At 40.4% G+C, this 19,580-nt stretch overlaps 1 protein-coding gene across 2 annotated transcripts; it reads left to right on the plus strand.

Annotated features, from left to right (window-relative positions):
- The first annotated feature begins 584 nt into the window (after positions 1-584).
- On the plus strand, positions 585-7,023 carry dhcr7 (7-dehydrocholesterol reductase). Of its 2 annotated transcripts, none has more exons than XM_035419828.1 (8): positions 585-723; positions 2,974-3,082; positions 4,251-4,473; positions 4,763-4,853; positions 5,172-5,385; positions 5,500-5,704; positions 6,182-6,313; positions 6,523-7,023. In XM_035419828.1, the coding sequence occupies exons 2-8, from the start codon at positions 2,979-2,981 to the stop codon at positions 6,985-6,987; spliced, it is 1,434 nt and encodes a 477-aa protein (XP_035275719.1). In that variant the 5' UTR covers positions 585-723; positions 2,974-2,978; the 3' UTR covers positions 6,988-7,023. The 2 variants fall into 2 exon arrangements, with proteins under 2 accessions (XP_035275719.1, XP_035275720.1); XM_035419829.1 differs by having other exon boundaries at positions 605-723; positions 2,978-3,082.
- Positions 7,024-19,580: the final 12,557 nt, after the last annotated feature.

Below are 19,580 nucleotides of genomic sequence, written 5' to 3' on the forward strand. Positions count from 1 at the left end.
GCTATGAAACATATTTGCCCCCTTTCTGGTTTCCTCTATTATTGCATAATTGGTACACTGAATTATTTCAGCTCTTTAGACAAAATGTAATATCAAAGGGATTCTGCACAAAACACATTTTAAAAATGATTTAATTTTTGTAATGAAAAACAGTGTGGCAAATATGCAGTAATAGAGGAAAACAGGAGGGGGCAGATACTTTTTCACAGCACTGTATGCCATTAATGTGGGTATTTATCTCTCGGTTAATGATGGATGAGTCTTCTGTCATCTGACGATATCAATGCTTCACAACTTCTGTTTTGAGCAGAGTAAGAGTAAGAAAGTTTATGCTCAATTTTTATTTATTATTTATTTATGTATTTGCTCAATTCAGTTTTTTGTTCAAAACCGTCTGATGCATATCAGAGGTTCCGCTGTGTACATCTGTCATTTTATAACCCAGTTGCCCTGCCTTCACTGACGATAACTGGTCGGCAGGGGAAAACTGGAGGTTGAAGCTAGTGGCTTGAGAGCCATTGTCCAATCCTGAAGCGAAGCTACTATATGGTGCCGGGTTTGCTGAGACGCTACTGGTTGGACACCATCATTTAAATTAACATATGCATGAAAGGCGGTGCGATGATACGACCATGCACTTTTTTCATGTCGTTTCATAAGCGCCTGGAAAGCCTAGATTGGAAATATTAGTGGACAAAAACTGCCTTTCTGGAAGAAACACAAGTGAGTAAACGTTCGCCAGTCAGACATTTTCGTATTTGATTATAATTGCTGTCGTGAAATCAAATTATTTTCGTTAAGTTTGTTTGCAAATGCTAGGATGTCTCATATTAGTCAGCTTGCTGGCTAGCTCTCAATAGTAGCTGTCTACCGTAGGCTATTTTCAATCAAATACATGCTCTAACAGGCCTAGCTATTTAATAAATTCATATTGAAATGGCATAGTTGCAAGATTGTTACCACAACATGTTACTTGCGGCAATAGTCCGTATTGATGCAGCATTAGTTTAAAACATCGAGACGACGCAACGACTTCGGCTAATTTACAGCCAAAAGTTATGTTATTGCCATTGCTTAAACATGAAGATAAAACCTGTGGATGGAAATGCATGAACCTTGTAATCGGTCGTAAGCAAAACGCTAATCTCGCTTCAGGGTTTTTTGTGAATGTTCATGTTTATGTGCAAAATCCTGGAACTGAACGTGTCGCAAGAGGTCCCAGTGGGAGCATCCTGTTTATTCCTTTATTAGACAGTCCAAATGACATAAGACGCAACAACCTGTAGGCCTATAGCCTACTGTAACGGTTTCGGTATTGTTGCTCGTCTCGTTTCCTGATCACATTTTTTCTTTCGAAGTTCAACCTAATAAAAAACAGTTAATGTGAGTTTGTAAACCAGCAATGCTACTTGCATGAAGTCTGGGCGATCTGCGCAGCAACCGTTTCAGTCAAAACATTATGTTTAAAACATACAAATATTTTGTAATGGTAAAATTCCAAGTCAAACTGAATGCCATTATGAAATAAAAAATAAAGCAAAGATGACACAGTGGATTAAGTTAGCCTACCACAAATTCATTACAATTCAGAAACCTCAACTTGCTATGTAATCAAGTCTAAGTTACTGATGTGAGCATGATGTGACCATCTTGTGTACACGAGAGCTGAATTAAGTTTATTCTCAATCAGACCTGCTTGTACACGGCAGCAACTCATTATGGTTAACCTGCTCACGGTACACTACACCCAGGTGTGTAATATTAATGATTAACGGTTTTTCTATGCATTTCCAGATTGATGTCAGCCATTCTTTGCCAGTTTGTATCTAATTGTTAAGTTATTCTTGAAGGCTTTATCTTCTGACTTGATCTGAGAGATATTTACTTTAGTGAAATTGCTTTGTTGCAGTTTGTGCTATAATGTTTCAAAGGGGCTCGAGTTTCAGTAATTGAAAACAAAGGCATACTCGCAGCATATTGCATCCACGAAACAGAAATATGGGACTTAAATTATAGCTGACATGACTACATGTTACGCTCCATGGACACAGAGTAGTGGTCCAAGAGCAAAGCATAAGGCTGTGAGGTTGTGGATTTAAATCTCGGGTGTAACCCTATTGCACCATAATGGGTGTAGCTATTCCATACTATAAATCACTGACTTGTATGAACCCAGCTATAGGATTTGTCGATAACATTTTATCATGTTGCTCCACCCATTTTGAGGTTTGCATAGTCTTTTTGCCCCCTGACTACACTTGAGAAAGGTAGTTAACCTGTTTTGATTCTGTAGATATTCAGCTCTATACATGTACATTGACAACATATCAAATTCATTAAATTCTAAGGCTGTATTTTAAACCAATACATTCTGCATTATAGAGCTGGGCAAGGAGGGCTGTATCTCTTTCTGGATTTCATGCCAACTTGTGGTCTTAATTATTTATTAGCCTTAGCATTTACGGTGTCTGACATTTAGCTATATTTATTGAAGCACATGAATGACAGCCAATGACTGTTCTTGTGTCCCTATATGAAAAGATTAACTGGGATCTAATCTAGCGAGTTAACCAGCGTTGATGTATACTGCCAGTTAGCTCATTTAGCCCAGGTAATCAGTGGAAACAAAAACCTGCATACGCACCAACCCTCCAGGACTGGAACTGCCCAAGCCTGGGCTAGACTAAGGTAGTTAAATACCTGCTTGATGCACAATGAAGAAAAAAAAACTAGGAACACCCTTCTTAACCCTTGGGACAGATGAATTGGTCTATAGCTGTACCAGCATTCTGATCCTGATTTAAGGTTGGTCTCCTTGAATAGCTTGCTAACGTCCTTCTAGCTTTTGTGGTATTACAAGGGCACATGCTTTCCTTTTGATTTTCAGGGTTGTTGTGTTATTTATTTATATTGTGTTTTTATGGTATGCACCCTAGTGTTCAAGGTGTGTCCTTTTGCACCTCACTCTGCCAGGTAGAATGACTGCCGTCGAGCCCACGGTGGTGACCCAGAGACGCACCAAGGCCAGCGCCAATGGAGAGGGGCCTAGTGATGAGACTCGGGGCCAGTGGGGAAGAGCTTGGTGAGGAATAGAACATTTCAGATAGGCCCTTTGCAGATGACAAGTTTAATATTATGCATTTTATTCAGGATTCTAACTAACTCAAATAGTTGAAAAAAATAACTTTAAGCCTGAGCAAATTGTATGAAAATGTGCAAAAAGGCTTGTATTGCTAGATCAACATAGTATGTTTCCTTCTGACATTAGCTATGTTCAGACTGGCACGCCATATCCATTTGGTTTGCATATCCAAATTGAATCTAATGATTGGTTTTATTAAGTTTAAACAGCAAGAAATTACACGAAATCAGATTTTTTTTCCCAATCAGATTTAAACCACGTGCGTATGTGGTGTTGAAATGCGATTCAAATCGCATGTCTGAAAGTGCATCTCAGTCTGATTGGATTTCAAGTGTTTTTTTTTTCATCATTTGCAATTCGACAAGCATGACATCACATATGGAATGCCTCAAAGTAAGAAACAAAATAAAATGGGGTGCACAAATCAACTCCTCAGTTGCTAATGGTGTCATAAGTGATGTGTGAATTTTGAGCAATGACTAGATCTTGCCATGTTATAAAGGGTGAGAGGAAAAATCGCCATTCTTCAGCTAGATTGCCGCACTGTGACTAGTTTCGTATCAGAGAAATGCACCACCATCATTCATGTGTGCACGCCTGCATCGTTACCACAGCAACCAATGTTGATGGCCACAAATGAATGCACCGCCTGAACTCACAAATGCGATCTGATAAGTGTGGACCGTCAGTCCGAAAGATTGGATTTGAAAAACAAATGGGACTTGCCTGCCGCATGAGCATAGTCATTGCAACATTAAAATAACCACATATTTTATTCTTTTATAGGGCGTGGTTCTGTTGTGTAAAATACAAATTCAGCCACACAGCCATAGATAGTCATTGTCTTTGTGTAGGTTGTACTGTTTGTCGACTGACTGCGCATAAGAAACTTTCAGACTGATCTTAATCAGTCCAGGTTTGCTATTGCTATTCTGTCAAGGAGCAGGTGCCAGAAGTGCTCCTTAATTTATGTATCAATAAAGCAGCAGGACCTTCACCACTGAAAATTCAATAAATATGATCACTCAGGCACATAGTCTATACCTTAAACAAGACCCAGTAGAATTATCTGCACCCGATCTGAGTATGTTTCCTTGGGTCTTGCCAGGGAGGTGGACTGGTTCTCCCTGACCAGCGTGGTCCTGCTCCTGTGCTTTGCCCCCTTCATCGTTTTCTACTTCATCATGGCCTGCGATCAGTACCAGTGCTCTGTCACCGAGCCCCTCCTGGACCTGTACGCTGGCAAGGCCACCCTCCAGTCCATCTGGAACCGTGCCCCGTCCTTCACCTGGGCTGCCGCCAAGATCTACACAATCTGGGTGTCCTTCCAGGTACAGGAAAGCTGAGGTGGGGCCAGGAAGGGCCTGCTTTCTAGATATAGTCCAATGTACCAGTACTGATTGCCAAAGCTGAAAGTCCTCTAAGAGGCTTTTTTATTGTATCAGACTGTGAATGTGTGTGGCTGTGTTTTCAAATTAGCTTTGAATGAATGTGTGAGTGGCGCTCTTTTTCAGGCTTTTAACATGAACAACCACAGGACCAGTAAAACCATGGCCAGCTGTCTGTCTGAAAGTCACTGCAAGCAGGATTCTGCCTAACAATGTACCATTTTTCCACCAGGTGGTGCTTTACATGTGCGTCCCGGATGTCACTCACAAATTCCTGCCTGGCTACATGGGTGGAGTTCAGGATGGAGCTCGTACTCCTGCAGGTACAACAGTACTTGTGTTAAGGTGGACATGTTTACTTAGACACATGCCCACATTGCAGCTACAGAACTGGTTTATAGACTTAGCAGCTCTAAAGGGCAGTTCTGTGTTAGCACACTTCGCTGTGTCTATGGCTAGTTGTACTATTGTAGCAAATTACTACCACAGGTAGGGGAGGAAAAGAAGGCTTTTTTCTGCTTAAAATCATGGAAAATTATTATACACAAAGATAAGTTAACTGTTGCTGCCTTTCGCCCAAGTGCAAACAGTAGTGCAAACTGTAAAACTGAATAAAGGCCTGTGCATTAATTTATTTCCAGGGCTTATTAACAAGTACCAGATCAACGGTCTGCAGTCTTGGCTCATCACCCACACCCTGTGGTTTGCCAATGCCTATCACTTCCACTGGTTCTCCCCCACCATCATCTTCGATAACTGGATCCCCTTGCTTTGGTGCACCAACATCCTCGGCTATGCCGTATCCACATTTGCATTCGTCAAGGCCTACCTCTTTCCCACCAATGTAGAGGACTGGTACGTGCCATGCTGTCCCTGCCAGAAAATGTATTTTCAATGTGCCGAGACAACTGAAATTCACCTGTCAGGACAAGGCATTTTCTGAGTGTATTTCCTGGATTTCTTCTGCAGCAAATTCACTGGGAATTTTTTCTACAACTACATGATGGGAATCGAGTTCAACCCCCGCATCGGGAAGTGGTTTGACTTCAAGCTCTTCTTCAATGGGAGACCAGGCATAGTGGCCTGGACACTCATTAACTTATCCTATGCTGCGAAACAGCAGGAGCTCTATGGTGAAGTGACAAACTCTATGGTTCTGGTAAATGTGCTTCAGGTAAGAGGTCATCATGATATTCCTACTAGTAATATTCCTCTGGTGCCCTTTTGTTATAATTACCATGATAACACTAGACTGTCCAAAGTCCTTGCCCCTTAAGGCCTTTCTCAAATCAGATCTATAATTATGTTCAGTGAATCCAGTTGTCCATATGCTCTTAAGGCTTATCAGTAATGGCTGATTTTGAGTGAAGATTTCAGCACTCCATGAGCAGTGTATTCTAAGATACGGCTATGTTGTCAAAGGTATCATTGCTCATGATATGGGAAAGCTGCTGTAATGGTTTCTTTAAAAAAATCTAACTCAATACCTCATTACTTAGTTATAGTTATGAGAACCAGCTCTGATACTGATCTTCAACGAGTTATCAAAGTTATGCTGCTATCTAACTGTAGTTGTAATGATTAGTAACATTATGGTCTAATATCTGCTTCAGTCCAGTTATTGTGCTTTGACAACCTGTGGCTTTCGTAGGGGATCTACGTCCTGGATTTCTTTTGGAACGAGGCATGGTATCTGAAGACCATCGACATCTGCCACGACCACTTCGGCTGGTACCTGGGCTGGGGGGACTGTGTTTGGCTGCCCTTCCTCTATACCCTGCAGGTGATAATTTTCTCAATTCATCAGGGTGTTCCAGATACAGTGTATAAATGGTTACAATAACACACACTGTCGATAAATTCTGCCATCTACTGGCATGCCTGGGTATGACATGTACACAGTTGAATAGTATGCAGTGGAGTTGGTGATGTGCCCTCTTAGTTTGATGTTTGCAGCTCACATCTGAATTTCCCTTCTTGTGTCATTCTCAGGGCCTGTACCTGGTCTACCACCCGGTCCAGCTGTCCACCATAAATGCTGTTGGGGTCCTCCTCCTGGGCCTGGTGGGCTACTACGTGTTCCGCATGACCAATCACCAGAAGGACCTCTTCCGCCGGACCAATGGCAATTGCACCATCTGGGGCCGCAAGCCAGCCTACATCGAGTGCACCTACAGCTCAGCAGACGGCCAGGCGCACCACAGCAAGCTAATGATTTCGGGCTTCTGGGGCGTGGCCCGCCATCTCAACTACACGGGTGACCTGATGGGCTCGCTGGCCTACTGCATGGCCTGCGGGGCAGGGCACCTGCTGCCCTACTTCTACATTGTTTACATGACCATCCTGCTGGTCCACCGCTGTGTGCGTGACGAGCATCGCTGCCAGAACAAGTATGGCAAGGACTGGAAACGCTACACCGATGCCGTACCGTACAGGCTACTGCCTGGTATCTTCTAGAATGAACACGGAGGGATTGCCACAGCTAATGTGATATCCCTGCTGTGTACCAGTGTGATGTTGCAGGGTTACAGGACTAACATTATGTGTTGCATTGGCTGGGGCATTTATTTCTTTGCAAATGCTTCTACTGTGCTGATATTTTCTGGGAACAGTGTCTGTGTGTTTAAGCACAATTGTGTGTGAGTGCATGGGTGTCAGCATAGGTTTCATTCCAGGTGTCTTCTAATACAGGACTAACATACTGGTGGGGAAGAAGGGTAAAACTGCTGTGTGGCAAGTGAGTGCCACCCCTCTTAGATAAAACACACTCACGGGAGACTGACTGTCTCCGTAACCCGCACTTCCGTGCTATTTTATTATCAGATACGGTTTTTACAGACACTTTTTCAGACTGTGTATCACAGTTCCGTAGCCGTCTTGTCATTGGCGATCCTCTCTCTCCGGCTTCCGGTCTGGCTTTTAAAAACCCCAGGCTCACTGTTGAAAGCAATCAGAGGCAATCAGCGCAATAAAACAATTAACAATTATCGGCGCTGATTACCTCCAGCTGACAGTTGTGACGAAGGATCCGAGAGCCGCTCCTCTCACACTCTCTCTCTCTGCAGCCGACGCTCAAACCACGCCCACCCCACCACATGCTGGTTTGGTTTTAGATTTACCACATTAACATTGACAATTGCTACATTTTATTATAAGAAATTTAGGTGGCTAGACTGTCAGTCCTTATTTTTTAAAACTTGCTAAAAGTTTTTTATCAACTTCAAAAATAAATTAGTAAAAAATGTGTAAACAGTTGAATCTTTCCTTGAACTTAGTGAAACATGTGAATGACACTCTTATTAGGTTATTATAGCCTAAGAAATGGTAGTGCTCTCCACACACAAGCAGCTTGCAGTCATTTAAAAAATGTTAAAATTCTCAGGTATTCAATAATTGAGTGTATCAAAGAAACAACTGCCTTACTGCATACTTTACACAAAAGTAAAAGAGCTTGTTTTGTGATCCAAGTAACTACTGCAGAAGTATATCCAGTTTCCATCTACATCTCCATCTGCATTCACCATTAAACACCATAACATGTTCACAGGAATATTTCTCTTGTGTGTAATGATGCTCATTGTTGGAACTGAAAAATATTTTACTTCATATCTGAACCTCTGATCAATCCAGTGACACATAACACTGCCACATTTCAGTGAATTTAGTCACTGCTTCAAATGCAGCACAACCTTTCTTTCAAACTGAAAAGCCGGGAAACTATACTAACATAGCCTGTATTTTAAGGCGACCATCTTAAGTGCTCTAATATAATCACAGTTTGTACTTGTAATATGTTTAATGTACATTTTTCAAATGCATAAAATTATTATCTTAACTACAGATTTGTTAATGGGGAATGATTTAAGAAAGGGAAATCGGACTTCTGTACGAGGGAAGCCCAGCACACCCCAGTAATTGTGGACAATGATTTCTTCAGACTCCTGTAATTTCAAAGAATCCAAATATTATTCTATATCAAACTGCAGCAGTGCGAAAGGATTTTTTCAAAGACATTTGCTCCCAGTGCAATAACAGACAATTCTCTTTTCTGATTATCTGCATTTATAGTTCAGTAAAAATGGGGCAGTACTGTGGAGTGTTATCTGATGTGAAAACTCAAAATCCCAAATTCAGGAATTTGAAGAGTTTCTTATATGGTGCATTTTGCGATATTAGGGGATCTCACTATAGAGTTAAAATAACCAGCAGCAAGTGTGTTCAGCCCTTCTTGAAATTCACACTTGGGATAGTTATATTCTCCCCTTAACACCTCATTCTCATTGTTTTTTTCCCCTCACATGGACCTTTCCTGTGGCTCTTATGATGAGGTTGTCAAGATTTGTACTTTCCAATGCATGATGTGCCTATGTGTATGTCCCTGTTTTAGAAATAAACCAGAATATTTGATACACAACTTAGAGAAGTTCCAAGTTTTTTTTAAAATGCATTTCCCCAGATTGCATTGATGTGAGAGATTATATATGGACACCCTCCAGTGTACCTGTGCATCAAAACATGGACTCCATGATATGGAACAGTATGCCAACTAAATGTCACAAACCCCTGGTTGTGTTCAGGACACTGCTTTCTCATTACCGCACAGGGAAGACAGCCAGACTCCCACTCCACTTTGTAGGGTGCTGTGTCACCTTTTGGCGTTGTTGGCTGGCATTTTGTCCTTTGTTCACAAGTGGTAACTGAAAGATTCATGGGACAGGCATACTGAGTTATATTCTATTACTGATGAATTAATTCATAAAGAGAATATGTTTAGGCACAACACACAAATTTACAAAGGGGGGCCAAATTCGATCCACTATGGGCAAACTCTAGGCCCTTTGTTCACTGAAGAAATAGAAGTGTTCATGTCTATCAGTAATTGTGGCTATGTTTATCTGCAGAGTGTTAGCATACCTCCACCAGTACCAGAATAGTAATTACTGTATTTGAAGAAGGAATATACCTTGTTTACATGCATGTCCAGTACAAAATAGTGTAAAATGTATTTCCTAAGAAAAGACTGAAGTACTTCAGACAAGCATTTCACTTTAGGGAAAGAGACACTCCTTTAGGGTATCCTGGCAATGGGGCCTTTCTAGACCCTATAATCTTTCTACAGGTGTCTGGTTCTCTTACCTCTTACCATTGTTTTTCATGCTGAATATACTCAGGTTCTTACTCTTCATGGCATTTCTAGTTATGGCTGAAATAATGTGGCTTAAGAGGGTAAATAATCCATATGAACACGAAACGCACCTAATAAAAGAAAAATTAACAGCTTGTTAAAATTTTGGGATTGCACTTGTGTTTTATTGTGGTTTTACCACCAGATGGAGACAAAGTTTGCATTTAGTAGAGGGCAACATTCTACAGCCTTGAGTTTGCAATTATTTCTCAGAAATGGTCTTGATGGGCTACTTACTTTATAATAAATTAAGGTCTGCATTTTACATCACTTTACAGGTCTATATGGAAAAATGTGTAACTGGAGGCATGGCGATACTAATAAAAGGTCTTTTTTATACCTCTTAAATTGAAAATGCTGTTGTTATTCTGTAAAATGTCATTTCTTAACATGAAGTACTTGATAATAAATAGATGCAACAAACAATGCAATCCATTTAGTTAATCAAGAGAGTAGGACTTTTTTGGGAGATACAATTTGTTTATACATATATATAGTGTCCCCATTTTATTGGAGCAAAAGTAATTGGACAATTTGAAATAGAGTTATCATATTTAGTACTTGGTTGAAAATGACTGCCTCAAGTCTGCAACCTATAAAAATCACCAGATGCTGGGTATCTTCTCTGGTGATGCTCTGCCAGGCCTGCACTGCAGTCATATCCAGTTCCTGTTTGTTTCTGTTTTACCTTCAGTCCTGTCTTCAGCTTGTTCAGGTTCAGTTGGATTCAGGATGGGTAATTGGTGTAGGTAGTGTAATGGCTTGGGCATGTATAGCTGCCAACCAAATGCCTCAGGACCCATTAGACAACGCTTGTGTTACTGTCCTAATACTTTCCATTCAACTGTATATATCAATGAAAGTATACCAAATAACAACTTGTATCACTTATTGTTTTTGTAACATGAATGCACATCAAAAAATACACACATTTAAGAAAGAGCTCAAAGTAGACAATTGTCAAGTGATCCTTCGCTCCTCCGTGATCACCACTTGAAAGTCCTCAAAGCTGCTTCATAAAGGGATAAGGGGGGAAAGAGGATAGGGGGAGGAGAATGGAGGCCTCCATGCAGTTCAGCTTTCAGATGCAGTAGAGGCAGTAGAGGTAGTGCGTGCAATGTCCATCTCACAAGGCTGGTGAAAGCCAATCTTGGTCAAAATGTATTGCTGCGTATATACAGGTGAACGACTTACTGAACCCGCATTTGATCAAATATATACTGTATTAGACAGTGTAACATTGATACTTTAAAAGTTTTGAAATACCTGTGATTTGCCTTGTCCAGTTGGACGATGGATTGTCTAAGCAAAATAATTCAAATTAACAGCAACAGATAAATCAGATGTGACTAATGGAAATTTACCTGAATTCATACAAATGATGTCAGTACACAGTGCAGTTACAACATTAAAGGTTAGGTTAGCGGCCTTGAATTCTATTATCATGCATATTTCACGCACTTGTGCCCTTAATGAAAGCCATTTAGTTTACGGCAAGAACCTCCCATGCTTGTAAGGATCAAAATAAATGAGAAACTGATGTTTTCTCAATGAAATTTGGTCGCAAATGACGTCCCTGGACCACAAATTATCTTCCATTCATAGTGCTCAGGGAAAGATGAAAGGAACCTGTCTGTAATATTTGAGGACAGTGATATACAGCATGCAATTAAAGATAAAAGACTTTCCTCTGTATTTTTGTCAAATGTGTTCAATGGGTGGACTGAATTACACTGTGTGTCCCATTTAAATACTAGTATTTTAAGTTAATTAAAATCATATTAAATACGTGATTATTAAAAGGCATATATTGTTAATACTCTCTCAAATCCTATGAAAAAATATAGCAAAAATAAGTAATACTCCAGACTTACAAAATAGGAAATACTTTACTGCCAACATGTTTTCATGAGGAAATTACAAAGGCAGGAACTACCATAGGTATCAGTTAAGCGGAACACAAGAAAACATATATAGCTCGGCAGATGGTCACCTTAAAAACATGAAAGAGTATTAAAGGAGTTTCAGTTTTTAGGTAAGATAAAATATAAATGATAGATATCTCTGACTAATCCTACATGAAACAACAAAGATTGATAATAATTTTTCCTGGACCAAATTTCTAGCTTTTTCATCACATTCTGTGATAATGATAATCATGTCTGAATCTCTGAGATTTTATTAATTCTACCATTTTATCTCAGTAATACAGGTTGCTTGGGACTGTGTTGTTGTTTGTGTTCGAACAACTGTTGAAGTCAACTGTTCAGCAATTCTAATTGATGCTGAGATATGTCATAAGCATATTAACCTTAGGCCACAATTGTTTATGAAATGCATTTGCTTTTGTACTGTTTGCATTGTAAATACATTTTCTCATTCTGTACTTCAGCACAAGATAATTGTAAATACACAAACAATCACAAGTTCATAAATAAAGTTAAAACTATGGCTGTTGAGGTTTCATAAGTGGTTGTGCTTCCGATGCTACATGACAAAACTCAGTAAGGTAGCTTGGTTGAGGTCATGTACGGTACTTCTGTACTCTAGGAAGGTTTGATAGAAGTATTTCAGAAGTATTCCACACACTCTCTCTGCACTTCACAGTTCTAGAGGGTGACCTGACACAAACCACACTGCGGCAGCTTAACAGTGACCCGTGGCATGGTATCAGTTCAGGTAACGAAGAGAGAGGACAAAGGATAGTGATCTCTGTACCTCTGTGTTTCTCACTGTGAATTTGGTGAATGTTGCAGTTCCCAGTGGTCCATAGAATGATCTTGAGTGGGAGCAGTGCTGCATAGAGAACTGCACCAGCATGCTAAATCGCAACTCCTCATGCGTTGTTTACCTCTACTGTCAGTTATTAAATAAAACATGAATTCTGACAAAACTCAAAGCACACTAGATCATGACATAGCGTTTTGACATTTGCAAACTTTTGAAGTTTTTCTTCCATATTTAACAGTTGGGCAGTTCTGTTCCTTACATGAAGGCTGTACTTCTGAAGATCCACACACAGTACATTTAACACAATCATTGGATTCAGGCAAAGAACTGTAATGATAATGAATTTTGTAAACCCAAACAGACTGCCTAGCCCTTCAAGCAGCTTTCTGAATCATGGAATGCCATGTTGTTTTTGTTGCATTCATAGTGATGAAATGTAAGCTCTGCTACCTTTGTGACGTACCTGGTTGGACAGTCTGGTCAGTCTGAGCCCTGGCTCCTGATTTGTCCAGACAAGAATGTGGCTGTCTTCTGTGGTGCCTTTAAAATTACAAAATTTTGTCATATAATCTGTCCACGCAGAACAAATTTACTGAGAAAAAGGCATCGCCACAAAAATATAATAGCCCGTGGAGGAATATATGCAAATAAAACAACCCCACCTGTTTGTTACAAATGAAAAGGATATAAGCAGAGAAAATACTTAACAGCCCTAAAATCTAATTATTTATTCCTTGATCAAAGCCAATAATCCCACAAGCAGACAGATGCATACTGACTTGATTACGTCCATGATCTACAGTACAGTATGTTAAGAAACATACATAATTAAATTAAAAATAAAATTAATTTTACAGAATTCACATATCATATTTTTCATATTAACTATTTGACTGGAGAGTTTAATCCCATTTCCTGAGTGTAGAGTACCTGGAGTTAACAGGAAGTAAAAAAATGCTGCAAGCAGACCTTCAGAAACAACAACATATGTATGGGCTTTTATACCATCTTGTATTATGCTTAGTAAATACCAAGGCACTGCAAGTTACATCGCTGGAGACAACATTCTTTATTTGCTGGGCTCGTTCATTGAAACTGTCAGTCAGTTTCTTTAGTTGAGATAATTGTACTTTGTACGCACAGCACTTAATACAATGTCGGCCTACCTGCTTAAAAGAAAACATATTTTGAACAATGTTGTCAATGTCCTATTGTGTTTATGCACAATTCTGGACGATAATGCTCAGGCCTATATTGGAGGGAGCATCACCGCATATTATTAGACATAATATTGTGCTTGACAATATATACATATTTATGCAAATTATATTAAAATATATTCAAATTCATATCAATTTTAGAAGGTTACATTCAAACTCAATTGTATGCCAATGTTAACAGCTCTACTGCATAAGATTAATATTTGGCTACCACATTTCCTTACAGCTGCGTACTTGGTCTAGTGTGGCCACGGCGTATAATGCATTTCAATGTCAACACATGCACAGCTGATTTATGACAGGACCGGCTCTAAACAAACCTGGCCTATGAATAATGAAGTGGGACCTAAAGGTTTATTTGGAGTGCTGCCCTGGAACAGAGCCACTGGCAGGGTCTCTGGTCCCGGAATAGTTGACTTAGCACACTCTGTTCTGGCCTGGCACTCGGCAGTCGTGTCTCCCGATGAGCGGCCCAGCATACCAATCGCCTCATCGACTGCTTAGTCACAGAGCAGCGGTAACTGGTCTGGGGAGCAACAGGCTAAGGTGACCGAGCACACTGCATGAGCAGAGTCTGTAAAGTGTGACAGACCCTGTTTTTTTTTGGACATTTGCAGCCTTGAACGTTTTCCTGTATTATTATTTTTAACTTCGTTGTACGGCTGTAAACATTGAATGCTAAATTTCTTCGGGGGTCTGGAGGAGAAAGAGAAAAGAATCTCCTCCAGCCAGCATTAGCTCTCAGCTATAGTACTGTGTGGAGAGAAGGGTGTGAAATATACACGGGCTCACAGCCAGGTACATTGGGGAGCGCATGTGCTTCAGCAGCAGTGTTGTTGGTAAGAGGGTGTGAGTGGCATAGCAATGTAATGCTCAGAGAGTGGACTGGTTGAGGACACACAGCTCACAACAGTCTTAATTCTCCAACCGAGCGCAAGGAATGTCCCTCACTAATTGACAACCAAATTCAGACACAGTGCTGCCTGAAGAGTAGTACTGGTGGACGTAATTAATAACCTGCAAATACACTGTTTTCAGTCTGGTGGCCAGTGGTGGTCCATCATGCTTGACAGGTGCTTGAGTTACCAAAATCGTCACTGATTAAACTTGATATCCAATGTTCCCTCATGGAGTTCCATCACATCATCCATTTTACCTATTATAAACACCATAAAAATTTTAAACTGAGCCATGACCATACGCTAACAGATGCATCTTCGGGAGAACATAATCTGAATCATGGATTTTGCTCTAGCACTCCCAACATGCTCTACTGATCATGCAAAGCTAGCCTCTCAGTGATGGACTGAACTAAAAAAAATCGACTGATTACGACTGATTATTGCTTTTTTTGCGAAAGGGATACGTCAATCCCATTTTACATGTAGGACTGGCTTCCTCACATGATCTGTTGTATTGAATGTTTTGAATGTATCAAAAAAGTATCAAAATTTACAATGGGCTGACACCAACATTATTAATGTGCTATTCTGTGTGTTTTCCTGGTAGACAGTTATTGTAATTTATGTGTTTTGGTCAAGAATAACTGATTCCTGATATGGTTTATCTGTAGCTACATGTATCTTGTTTAAACTTGTATAAAAATAATATATCATCAGACAAATTGGATTACCCAGGGCTGAGCATTTTAGTAATAGCTGTCACTGACCAGGAACACAAATGAGACCCCATCTCTAAACAGCAGTGATTCTCATCTCTTATCAGCTGGTACACAAATTATCACCTTCATCATTATCTCAGCTCTTATTAATGGATTAAAATGAGATGATTCAGTTCATCACCTCATTTATTCAGTGATAAATTTGACCAAAACTCACTGGCAGTAACTCAAGAATCACACCTGGTCCTTTCAAATTGAAGAGAAACATTTTTATGTTGATGTTGAGAGATTTTTGTTGAGGGAAAAAATTATATGATGAAAACTACTAACTTGAGAAAAGCATATTCCTGGGTGGGCTTGATCCTGTTCCAGCTCATAGTAAACTTATAGTGAACATAGTTTGTGTTCATAATTATGGAAATTGTGATGAAAATGGGTGGTTGTAAGAGCTGCCCAACAAAAATGGATCAACATATGGATCAACGGAAAACACAAATGCACATCTAATAAAGCAATTTGAATACAATTTCCTTTCCAATTTCCACTTGACTCCATGATTTCAGTCACACCGTGTAATAGTATTTAACGGTTTCCTGAAAAACAGCTCATTAATTTAAACCAGAGAGTTTCTTTTCAGTAGATTTTATTTATTTATTTATTGATTGATCAATATATTTGGGCCTTTCTATGCGGAGTTCACATCTTCCTGTGTCAGCATGGATTTCCTTCAGGTTTACAATCCAATTAAATGCAGGTTAGGCTAACTAGAGAGTCTAAATTGCCCACAAATATGACTAAGTGAATGGTGTGATGGAGTGGCAACCTGTCCTGGATATATTCCTGCCTCTTGCCCAATGCATGCTGTGATAAACACAAGCTTCTCCATGACCCTGACCAGGAATAAATGGGTTAGATAATGGATGGATATATTTATTTAGTTTTGTAGTGGAGGGTTTTGTTCTGATAGCTGTTCAGCAAATCCAAGAGTACAATGTCCTGTGAGTCTAACACTAATGAGTAAAAGCTGGTAAACTAACACAGGTCAAAGTTTTTACATCCACTTTTAGCCTAATATAGTGTTTACAGGGGAATATGACACACTTAGTGTGTACTGCATGGACACACTCACTCAATCTCAGTCCGAAGTGCACATGCACGCAAACTGCATCTTTAAAGGTTTTATGGTAGTTATGAGCTGGTGGGGACGGCATACATAAGGGCCCGTGATGGGGCAGGCTTGAGCTCTGAGTTCTGATGTGAGGAGAAAGACAGCGGAGGAATGGCCTTGCTTTTGCAAGATTTTTAAAATTGTTGTCCTTGAATACTTCTGCGTCAGCTCCTTTCTGCTTGAAAACACCTCAGATTGACTCCTGAAATGACTCCTCAAAATGATTCTGTGTTTTCTCACGACAGCTGAAATTGAATAGGCTGATGCAGTACATATTGTGAAGTTAGGGAGACCATATTTTTAAAAAGAAAATACAGATTTGAACACAGGCAATGTGATTAGCTGACTATGGCTAGATGCCCACAATGGTTTGACAAAAGCTGTTATCTTGACCTGAACATGGTTAAGCACCTTGGTCAGCTGTTTGTAATCCTGGGTCCTGAATCCTGTCTAATTCTGCTCAGTAGACAAGAGCATACTATTGAACATGCCAAAACCATGCAATTTTCCGTTTGGTTAAAACATAATAAATAACATTGCCCTCCTTTTTTGCCACTGGTTTTTTCTACAATGCCCCTGCTGTTGCCATGTCAACTGTGTTTCTTCAGCAGGATCGCTCTGTTCCATGATTTCTACACCACCAAACCCACAAGTGAAATCATAGACCTGCCCCAAAGTAGTTAGCACTTCTAGGTTCTGGTGTGGACAAAACAAACTGTTCTAGGACAATAGATCATTCAATCCTGCTTCCCTCTTCTCTGCTATCTATGGATTTTAAAGCAGAGGAACCATTTACACAGGATAAGACATGGGAAGGGGGGGAATTCAGGTTTTTGTAAAGTTACCTGATTGTGTCCTTCTGTGTAAGATGACAACGGACTCTTCATATCCCTGTCAACTCAGAGGCAGCTGCTGTGAGGCATTACACTTCTGGGATAGAGGGAGAGGGTCAAAGTTCAAGCTTCCTGCACAAATGCCCATGTAGTATTCTGGTCTTATTTCCTTTGTGCCACTATGCACTATGGCCAGACATGCAAGGTAGTTCACTTTCTCCAATTTCAAAGACTCAAACTGACAATAATCACACACAGCAACCCCCCCCCCCCCAAAAAAAAAGTATATCAAACTGCACTTTGAGGCAAATTGGACTGTAAAGCTTGGCTTAGCACAAAACTGTCACTTTCCCAGCACTGCTAAGATCACTTCATGAAATAGTATAGAGAGGAACACATTACAGAAGCCATTCACAGAAGTAATTTTTATTTGCCTCTGGCAAAGTGGTCATCAGGGAGATTCAGAAGAGGCAGATAGGTGTGTGTGTGTGTGTGTGTGTGTGTGTGTGTGTGTGTGCCTGCGTGCCTGCGTGCGTGCGTGCGTGCGTGCGTGCGTGTTCTGCTCAGAATCCGTGATGAAACATTCATGGGCTCATTTACATGCCAAATCATCATTAAAAACAATGCATTAGCATTTTGTTCACATTAAATGTGAAAACAAGGTCTTATATTTTCATCAAGGGTAAGAGCACTGAAATGGCTGCTCTCATCAGATCTTGGCATTGGAGATTAATAATTAAAAAGAGAGGACATTTGCTACATTCAACTCCAGAGAAGGTCCTTAGATTGAGGTGTTCATTTAATATGTTCATGCAAGCAACAGAAGCGCATTAACGTGAAACAGTGCTATTTATACCATGCGACTCTTGTCCTTTCTTGCAACCCTCTGCTTTAATTGCTCTTGTCTCTTCATTACCTGTCAGGTACCTCCTTTCATTTTCACTGTCACAACTGCTACTCTGCACCTGTATTACAGCATAGGCTGTATGCCCCCCTACTGTATTGTGCCCCTTGATTTTAAGCAAGTTCGGGCAAAGCCAGTAGACCCCCAAGGTCACAAGTGCTCCTGGAGTAAGTGGAGCTGCAGCCAGAGGTGTATGAGTGACTGAGCAGCAGTTTCAGAGGGGAGGGAGGCAGGCGGCTTAGGGATATCGATCCATGACGCAGCTCTGAGATAAGCCCGGCCACAGCTCAGACTAGATCCTCCGGATACACTCGCTTGCCATTACCATTTCACCATGATCATAACTGGACACTTTCTAACCATTCCTACACAGATGGGACCTGGCGGCACTAATGCCTCTCAATTTCCTTCACCTCGCTTGGCTCCTCTCCCTCCCCTCCGTTCAGTAAGTTGCTATCGTGTAACTGTGGGTTTGAGATTTTAACCCCAGCACTGAGGTTTTGTAGTTTTATGAATATTTCTATAAAAATCCTGCTGTCAATTTGGATTACATGCGAAGCTGTCTCCCTGCCAAACAAATAAAATACTGCGACCATGAACTACTTTATAAATACAACTCCCCTGGTCTTGGCTGTAGTCAAGCTGAGACCTGTTCTGAGTGGGGAAACTCAAAAACTCAATATACCTTTAAACACTAAATCAATTATCACAGCGCCATTCGCAATCAGGTGTACTTAGCAGTGAGTATTTTCCAGATTTTATTTATTTTAATGTTAAAAAACACACACAAAAAATTACAAAGGACAAACAACTCCTTAAGAAGTGATCAAGTTCAATTGAGGACAAAAAAAAACAAAAAAAACATTATTTCAATTCAGTGCTATTGTCTACAGTTCCATGCATTCAGTGCCAGGGCCAATTTCCGGCCATTAAGATACAGGATTTGGATGCACTATCAAGGGTGCATCAGTCAATATGTGCTCCTTCTCTTCTGGCATCACACTTCCAATTAGTCAGACTCAACAATGTAATGACTCCATGCCCAAAGTCACCTTGAGTTGGGATCCCGCCAATAAAAACCGATGGAAATGGCCTTTCTGTTTGATATGCAGCTTGATCCTGTGCTTGCTTTCTGAAAGGGCTTTTGTGAACAGAACAGTCTTTCAAACCCTGTTCACAGAATCCCTTTAATGTTTTATATTCTTTTTCACACTGTTTCATTCCGAAAGAGCAAAGGACATAATTGCATATTGAGCCAGGTTTCTTGTCTGAGTGAGGTCACTACCCCTAGCCTCAGTGCAGGTACTGAGAGGCAATTTCTTGCAATACCTGCCCCAGAAATATACTGATTTCCTCCCATTTTTGCCTGGCTGGCCGTTCCAACAACTT

Source organism: Anguilla anguilla, chromosome 5, assembly GCF_013347855.1.
Source record: "Anguilla anguilla isolate fAngAng1 chromosome 5, fAngAng1.pri, whole genome shotgun sequence".
Lineage (NCBI taxonomy): Eukaryota > Metazoa > Chordata > Actinopteri > Anguilliformes > Anguillidae > Anguilla > Anguilla anguilla.

Coding starts and splice junctions, on each gene's coding strand:
- dhcr7 (XM_035419828.1), top strand. CDS start 2,979: ATGACTGCCGTCGAGCCCACGGTGGTGACCCAGAGACGCACCAAGGCC. Junction 4,474..4,762: donor CAATCTGGGTGTCCTTCCAG/GTACAGGAAAGC, acceptor TTTTTCCACCAG/GTGGTGCTTTACATGTGCGT. Junction 6,314..6,522: donor CCTTCCTCTATACCCTGCAG/GTGATAATTTTC, acceptor TGTCATTCTCAG/GGCCTGTACCTGGTCTACCA.